Here is a 9,412-nt window from a genome sequence, read left to right on the forward strand (position 1 = left end):
AGATTTTTAAAGCAAATCCTATATACGTTACTCAATAATTTGTTTTTTGACTGCATCTTGGATATCTCTCTAGATCAGTGAATATTATTCTAACATTATTTTTTATAGCTGCATAATATTTTAATTTACAGACATGCAATAATTAATTCAACCATTTATCTTATCGAGAAATAGTTTCCTTCCAGTTTACGCAAACAAAAAATTGTCTTGTGCATGTCCTTAGATAACCTTAGATTTAGGTTCTTTTATTTCTAAAGGCAAGATTCCTAGTTCTAAAGTTTATGTATTTATTAATTTTATATATTTCTAAAAATGTAACAATTTACACTCTCACTAGCAGTGTGTAAGAGCTTTCTCAACATTCTTACCAGTGCTGAATGTTTTCTTTTTAATATCTGCCAATTAAAGGAATAAAAATAGCATCTCTTTTCATTTGCATTCCCTTCACCATTTGAATTTTTATCATTTGTCAAATTTTGTAATGTGATTGTCATCATTTTTTATCAATGTATAGGATTCCTTCACATCAGGGATATTAACCTTTTTACTGAGATATGTATTGGAAATATATTTTCCTCAAAGAGAAAGGCTGGTAAAGCTTCTTTTTTTTTTTTCCTTCAACAGAGCACTTACTAAATCAAAGTAGATGGTGTGTAGAATTTGCTTTGCCTTTTTTTTAAACAATTGTCTCTGCTCAAAGAGATTAAAAGCTTTTTAATGACTTTAAAGGATAAGTTTAACTGAGCAATTTTCCCATTTAGAAACTTTAACAAATGTAATGGTCAACTAAACATATTTTATTGAACTTAAAAGCCACAATATTGTCTGAGGGTTTGTTAGTGAATTCCTGGGACTTTGATGCTGCTCACTAGACCTGACAAATATGACACACAGGCTCTGTAATTTGAACCCCTGCATTGAGCCTTCTTTTTCCAAAAGAATCTGAGTCAGATATTTAGCTAAATAATGATCTAAGCCACCAACTTAGTGCTTATAGAACAAGTTTTGGCCATCATAAAACACAGCTGCCTTTTAGTAAGAGTTTGGCAGAGGCAGCACCTACCTGTCTCTCCCCTAGATAGCTCTTGCTGCTGATGCTGTCTAGTTCATAGCGATTCATAATAAAAAGTATTTGGTCAATGAAGCAAATACATAGGCTCGAATCTTACAGCAAAACTTTGACAGTGCTACTATAGTAGAAATTTACAAACTATCCAAGGCAAGGACATGTCTCATCCGTCTTTGTATCTTCAGCTCTCCTTATTTAGACACAAATAGAAGTCAATGAATGAATGAATGAGTGAATGAATGTTTTGAGCACCTATAATATGTAAGCCCTATTTTGGAATATTCAAAGACAATTATAGCTACATACGATTGTGGAGAAAAATGCATAAATAAGTGAGAAGCTAAACACAGGTAAAATAAAAGACAATGTTAAATGAGATATCAGAAGGCAGAAATAATAATTGTCATTTGTAAATGCCTACCAATCACTAAGTGCTCATGATGATGTTCGAGAGCACCCAACTCCATTGGGTGGGTCTTCCCTCCATTTTTAAAGAAGAGTAAATTTATAATCATGGAGATTAAGTACTTTGCCTAAAGTCAAACAGCTAGAGAGTGTCTGACTTCAATCTCAGATTATTTTTGTTAATCCATGATGCCTTTATCTCATGATTCAACTTGTTACTAATGTGCTAAGAAATTTAGGGAAATGAAAGATCACACCTGCTTTAAACTATGAAGATACAAGGCTATGAAGATTTTGGGATTTAAACTCATGTACAATTTGGAATGACCAAGAAACAAGTCTTCTTATCAGAGGGGAGTTGGAATTGCTTAATAATTAATGTCACTAATTAGAAATCACAGAGCATTAAGAAGAAATTAGTTTAAGGGGTATAGGTATAAACTTAGCAGAAAAAAATATTTCTTGAAATTTTTTGCTTCTGGTATGAAACAAAATCTTATAGACTCATTCTCCAAAGAAATAGTAAATTGTCTAAAGCACTATTGAAATATGATCAGAAAAAAAATGAAAATATCTGTTTATCAGCCCATCAAAGTGCACTAAATCTTCTTATAGTCACATTTGGTTAAAGCCACTATCTAAATTCTGAGAGCCTGTTAATAGTAACAGTTTCCAAGAATTCAAAATTTCCATGTCTTCTAGAAAAGTTCATTCAACAGGTTGTTGAATGCAAGACAGGGGATTTGAGACCTAAGTGAACTGATAAAATTAGCCCAGGATGGAGCTATGTCCTCATTTATGTCCGTCAGCCATAACCAGGGTGTTCACGAGGATGTTTGCTCCAAGCAGTATCCTCTGTCCTCACCACAGTCTCCATACAGCTCTCGGCCCTGGGTTAGGCTGTGTTTATATATCTCTTACATTTTCTTTTTCTCTTTTGTAACTTCCTCCTTTATAATTGCCCTTGGAGTGTATTTTAACCTGACTCTACCAATATAAATATTTTAAAAAAAATCCATCCAATACTTTAAATTATCCTAAGTGAGGTCTCTAGCTAGGATTTTAAAGTCTGACTTTTGTGTTTTGAGAAAAAAGAAAAAGAAAGCTATCTACCTACCTACCTACCTGTCTGCCTACCTATCTATCCATCTATCTATCCATCTATCTACCAATATACCTATATTTATCGACATCTGATAGAAATACTTTTGTAACCACTGGAATAAAGAATTTAGGAATTAAATATGAATATCATCTAAGAGAAATTTATCCTGTTGAGATTTTAACTGTAAGTTCTATGATTAAGAAAAGTAATTTTACATGGTAAATCATGTCCATTATGTTGGGAAAAGTCTAAGGAAAGAAAAAGATTTATATAAACTTTCATTTTACTTTATCCTTTTTATCTTTCCAGGAGAATGTTTTTAAATAATGCTTTCATATTTCAATAAACTATCAACAGACAGAGTCCAACTTCTGATTGTTACTAGGCAAGTGAGTCTCCAATTACAGGCAAAATCTTGTAATAAAAGGATAAGTAGTTCATTCTTGATGGCTTTACCCAAATTTCAGAATTCCAATTTCTGATATGCCCTTCCAGAGAAATGACTTGAGCACATTGGCTTTCAGAGGGATTTTAATACTGTATCAGTGATTAGAGTAAATGCTTTCATGTATTTACCCAGTAAAGGTGAGCAGTGAAGGCTGGATTCTCAACTGTAAAGCTATCTCATGTTTATCTGAGTATTTACCATCCCCCTTAACCAGTGTTAATACTTCCACCAGAGACAGGAAAGTGAATATAAAATCAAAGATTAGGTCTCTAAAAAGGTTGACAAGTCTGTGATTTATTTGTGAACAGCCCTAATAAAAAGAATGAGAAAAAAAGAGCTCGTTTATTCATTTATTTAGCAACTACTTATCGAGCACTTTCTACATCCAGGCATTGTTCACAGCCATTAACAAAGTAAAATCCTTGTTTTTATGGAGCTTAGTTCTAGTGGAAGAAACAGCACACAAATTAGTATATATCACATGGCAATGAGCATTTTGGAGAAAAGTAAAGGAATAGGGAGTGTCAGTAAGTAAAATGGATATCTTTTTTACTGTTGTCGGAGAAAAAAAAAGCTTCTGTGATAAGGTGGTACTCAACCATAAATCTGAATGAAGTTAGAACAGGAATCATTGCATATTCTACGGAAAAGAGTTCCAGACAAACAGTTGGCTAAAATGCTGTCCACCTTTCAGTTGGGGGCTTATTTGCCTGAGATCCAACAGCTGTTAGCTAGCAGCACAGATGTTTGGGAATCATAATTACACTAAAGAAGAAAAGTAACCAATTTCATTTCCTTCAGCACTGAAGTACCTGAATCATGGTATGCTTTCCATGTAAAAAATATCCCTCTCTGCATCAAAAAAAAAAAAAAAAAAAGGAATAATTCAGAGAGATGAAGATCAGAATTTATCTATGACACATTAACATAACTATAGGAAAATTAACTTTTCCCATTCCTTGATTTCGTCAACTAAATTCTAGTTTCTCGACCTTGGCACTATTGGCATTTTGGCTGGATAATCCTGTTGTGGGGCTGTCCTGTGCACTGTAGGATGTTTAGCAGCTTCCCTGGCCTTTACCCACTACATGTCAGTAGCGCTTCCCAATTATGACAACCAAAAATGTCTCCATACATTGCTAGAGGCCCTGTGGTCTAAATAAAAATGAAAATGGCCTCATATAACTTGTCTTTTCCAGTTATTAGCCCAAAATCTTTTTTAGTTGAGCTAGAGAAGTATATACCTGCAGTATATGTCCAACATGTTTTAATCAATTTCCATTGGTAAATATCACGAACTAAATTATCTGCATATTTTTCCTGAAAACGTGAAAGCAATTGTTATTTCAAGCCAGAAAGTAATCTATTTCCAATATCAACATCATTGTTCCAGCCAATGTAATATCTTGCCTATTCAAAGAAGGAATTAGAAATTGACATCTTACCATGAGCAAGTCATATGCAGAAGACATACAGAAACCATTCGCCTGTCCCCATCCCTCATCCCATCTCTTCTCAGTTCCATATTTCTTAGTCATTCCAGATGTTGATTCCCCTTTCTGCTCAAACCCTCAGCCACTCTACAATGACTTTTCAAATTGATAATTTAAGTAACTTAATAACCTTTCAAATCTCTGTAATAACATTCACTTCCATGTTTAAAAATCCTTCATTCTCTGTTATTTAATATGCCTCTGGTGCATCATCTTGATGCCAGCAGTCCCTTCCTGTAACCTGTGCCTATTATTTGTTTTTCCCCCATATGAGTAACTTAGCACCTCTTTAAGGCCTTCTCCCACCTCCAAAGAAGCCACTCACAGAAAACCATTGGTGGCAATGGGGACTTTACTGAAGATTCCACCTGAGATAGAAAAGACAACCAACGACACTCTGCTTCCCCAAAGTCCTTTTGGGGCTCTCTTCCTTCTCCCTTCCCACCTCTAACTTTTCTCTCAATTAGTGCAGATTCTCTCTGGCCCAGCTCCTCTCCCACACCCGTAGTGCCCCTTGTAGATCAGGGATTCTGCAAACTACCACCCTGACCCAATCAGCCCGCAGCTAAAAATGTTTTTCACACTAATAATATTTAAATAAAAATTATATTTCATGACTGTGAATAGCTGAAATTTAAATTTCAGTGTATATAGTTAGATTAGATCACAACCATCCTCATTTGTTTATGACTTATTTATTCTTTGCTAATTTGTATCATCTGTGGCTGCTTTCCCACTGCAAGGACAGCATTGAGCGGTTGCAGCAGAGACCGTATGACCTGCTAAGCCCAAAATATTTACTGTAACCCTTTACAGAAAAACGTTGCCAACCCCTACATAGAGTAATACTCCTCACCCCAAGTGTCTTATTGAAGTATTTCTTCCACACACTGGCAATGCACCCAGGGCCCTGAGAGGAAATCTGCATGGGTGACACATGTGTCTCTGTGTGGCTGTCTCTGTCACGGTGTGTATACTTCCTTTAGGATGTGAGGAGGGGTGCTATCAGCAGCAAAGCTGAACACAAGCTCAGGACAGGAACCCAGAATGTGCTCCCTCACCCTCACATCACCCCTAAGTACTTGCTAGACACACTGAGCCTCATCATCGGCTAAAAACTGCAGGCTTTTTCAATACTAAAATTTTGGTTCTATGTTTAAAGTTATTTATTAAAACAGAACAAACTATTTTTTTCCCTTAGATTTAATTCACTCTCAAATAATCTGTATGAAGAAGTTGAGAATAATCAAAAATGGACAAGAAACCAGTTCATCAAATTCGAAAAAGAGCAGCTCAGCCATGTAAACCTGTCTCTGAAGCTCCTTCAGGAGAAACTGGTAAGGAGTTCTGTTCCTCATGGAGCAGAGTGCTAAGTGCTAAGTCTGGAGCTGAGCCATGAGTAAGGTCTCGAAAATCACACTTCAACATTCACAGCAACCTTCACTGTGTCAGTAACTTACTTTGTTTTGGCACCAGAAGAGGAAACCAGAGGCCCATCTTCTGGTCCTGTTTGCTGCTCCCCAACTCTGTGAACCCACATTTCCCAGAATGTGCTCTACCCATACCAGAATAACCGAAAGAGAGCTTTTAAAAATACAGAGTCCTTGTCTCAACCCACAGCTGAGGCATCAGACCTTCCAGGGGCTGAGAATCTGCGCTTCTAGGCAAGCTCCCTGAGTGATGCTTAGATACAATAAAGCCTGAAAACTTTTGCCTTAGACAAGGCATTTTACCTCTCCGAGATTCGTTAGCAGAGCAAAAGTTTTCAAAACTCCCTTTCTAGATTAGACCTAGTAGAGAAAAGCCCCAGCTTTGGGGTGAGACTATGATCAATGGCAGCCAACACAGCGGCCACACTGCTGAGCCCCGACAGGAGAGCAGATCTGGGCCATCGGTGTCCTCAGTGACTACCAATCTTGTAGGTGACACATGTTATTTCTAGAACTTCGGTAGTGGGGATTTAGGCAACCCAGTAAATAATGCTGTCTCCCCACCTGAGTCTGTAAACAACTGATAGAGACATGATCCAAAAGAGGGAGACAAACATTACAGCTTTAGCAATGATAAGGCTTCTGAATTATGTGCAGTCAGATCTGCAGCCCAGTGGGCCTGCTGCGTCTCCTACCTGGTTTAAGCAGACTCCTCCACCAGTCCTAGGCGGCACTAGATGACCACAAGGTCACCTGCAGGCAGAAGCACGCCACCACAAGGAAAACAGAGACTGAAATCCCCCATTCCTGAGGCAGGCTGAGCTAAAGAGAGGAGAACTAAACACACCAACCCCACCCAGTCCTCTTGCTCCCACATTCCCTGTAGCAGAAAGAGGAGGAGCAGAGAAGCTAATTAGCTTCAGGCTGCTAAACATTAGAATCACCTGGAGTGCTTTTAGCCTAGCTCAGTTCCTGAGCTCCATCACAGACCAATTCAATCAGAATTTTGGGGGTTGTGTATGGTCCAGGTGATTCTAATAGACAACACCAGGAGGTGAATCACTATTCTAGCTGAAGTCCGTCCACATGGAGATATGAAGCTCAGGGAATAAGGATTTCTAACACTTAGGAGCCTGTCCAAGGAGCTTGGGTCAAACAGAATCCAAAGCACCTTCCTCGGCTACTCTTCTTTAAACACTAGGCTAAAATTCCAAATCCTCAAAGCATTTCAGCAAGACCACAGCCCTTTCTTCTTTCCCACAATATAGAGAATTTCAGAAACTACAAATGAGTAAGGCCAAGCAAAGGGATGAACTCTTACACTTGTGAACGCAGTTTTAGATAAAAGGGAGCTTGGTTTGAATTTTCATGTGTAACATGGAAATGAATTTTTAAAAAACATCCTATAAGCTAAAATACAAATCCACATAGATTTTTTTTGTCTGCAGAGTTTCATCGTGTGCTATCTTTTATAGGAAAAGTCTGAACATAAAATGGAAGAAAAATTACTGCAGCTTTCAAGCAAATTAGAGAATTTCATTAATACACAGAAACAGACAATAGAACTAAGCAAAGTAAAGCATATAGAAAATAAGCTGTCCAAAAAGATGAACCAACTGGAAAAGCAAATCTGGGATGAATTAGAGAAAATGCAGAATGAATATCAATCAGGTGAGCAGATACCTTTGATTAAGTAAAGAACATCCACCCATGCCTATCCGGTCCCTCAGGGTTTTCTACTTTGAGTTAATGGCCAGGAATCGATTTTGTCATTAGTGACATCCTTTTGTACTTAATCCAACTTTTCTAAATATCCCACAGAACATCAGCATACTGGAAGGTATGGAAATACGTTTACTTTCTTCAATCGCCCTTGGCAGCGTCACAAGCTTGCCATTAAGATTTTTTTTTTTTTTTTTTTTTACTCTCTAAGGTCATAGTCAGGATTTTTAGACTTGAAAAGTCCTTGGAGATAGTCAAGACCTGACTTGTGGGTATGTCATGAAATTAGGAGCCTAAATGAAATGCCCCTCAGAGAATCTGCAAGTAATGGGTCTGGACAAGTGTCAGGCCGCAGACCTGACCTCTAGAAGTAAGAATGAGAGATGAGTTCACAGAGTCCAGTAAAATGACTGCCTTCCTTCTTAAGGGGGCTAACTGCAGCAGTGTTAAGCTGAGCGAACATCAAAGCAGATTCATTTGAAAGGCTCACCTAATTTGTCAAAGAGATGGGCAGAGGACTAGGTATTGTGGAGCAGCCATCTGCCTCAGAGTCACAATTCTCAGATTATTACCAGGAATCAGAAGGTTCCCTTATTAGGGAAAGCCCTAACTCATATTCTGTCCTCCTGATCTCAGAAAATTGCATGTAAATTCTACTAAATCTTGGTTCTCTATAAAGATGCCTTGAAGGTGTTTTGGAAAGACATCATGGTCTCATTCTGCTAGATGTCGCTAGCACATAAGTAATATTCGCTGCCTGGAAATCTGACCCTCACCACCTCCACCCCGAACTCCCACTGCCAAATCAAAATGACAAATTATCTGCTAGGAATCATGTCCCAAACTTACTGGCCTTTCTTTTAGGGCCCTGCTTTCTATTTACTACCTGAAGTTTAATTTTATTCATTTCCAGCAGTACAACCACGGGATGAGCTGAAGATATTTTTACAACATACATGTCACTGAATTTTACTAAGTGGGAGTTTAGTAAACCAGACTCCAAATTAACGATTTGCTCCTTCACACCTTTATTAAAAATGTGACAGGCTCTGGTGACTAAGAAATGGGCTGTACCCTAAGAAGCCTCATCTGGCAGGTCTGTGGTCCCGAATGACTAGACTTGCATAAAAGAGACACAAAGTGCTGGAGGGCAGGTGAGGGGGAGCCACTGGTGGTCACTCTTTAGGTCCCTCTAACAGGTTAATTTTAGAGAAAGTTTAAAGTCTCATCTGTGGTCCTTACCTTCAGTTTGGTAACAAGAATAAAAAGAGATCTATTGTCAAAGTATACAGAAAGAAGAAAATAGTTTAAATTTCTCTCGAAATATAGAATCATTTCATTATGCACTATATTTGGGAGAAGAGGAAGGAAAGGAATTGAATTAAACAATGGAGCCAGATACAAGTTGAAACACTATTGCTAATGTATCTTCATAACATACGAGAAATGAATTATATATTTTTAGACAGGTCTTAGTAAAATTTAATGTGCTTTGAATTAAAAGACGATCAATTATGGCAGGTTTGCTGATTAACAAGTTTTGCAAAATTAGAAGTTCCAATGCACTGTTGAATTTGAGTTTACCTATTCTCATTTCCTCTTCCAGGATTTAAATCGATTCATGACTCTCTCAGCTCTCTCCAACAAATACAGAAAACGAAGATGGATCTTGAGAAATATAAAGTACAGAAAGACCTAAAGAAATTACAGCGTAAGATAGTGGAACTCCAGGAAGTATAA

The 9,412-nt window shown here is 37.6% G+C and overlaps 1 protein-coding gene across 1 annotated transcript in view; it reads left to right on the top strand.

The window, feature by feature from the left end:
- Positions 1 to 9,412, top strand: part of FAM81B (family with sequence similarity 81 member B) — a gene marked incomplete at its 5' end in the record, with an annotated part of 49,745 nt that extends 40,333 nt beyond the window's left edge. Inside the window, 3 exons of the mRNA XM_011378157.2 lie at positions 5,722 to 5,857; positions 7,426 to 7,621; positions 9,279 to 9,412. Coding sequence (XP_011376459.2) covers positions 5,722 to 5,857; positions 7,426 to 7,621; positions 9,279 to 9,412 — 466 coding nt within the window. The remainder of the gene's footprint in view (positions 1 to 5,721; positions 5,858 to 7,425; positions 7,622 to 9,278) is intronic.

This window comes from Pteropus vampyrus, unplaced genomic scaffold, assembly GCF_000151845.1.
Source record: "Pteropus vampyrus isolate Shadow unplaced genomic scaffold, Pvam_2.0 Scaffold11, whole genome shotgun sequence".
Classification (NCBI taxonomy): Eukaryota; Metazoa; Chordata; class Mammalia; order Chiroptera; family Pteropodidae; genus Pteropus; species Pteropus vampyrus.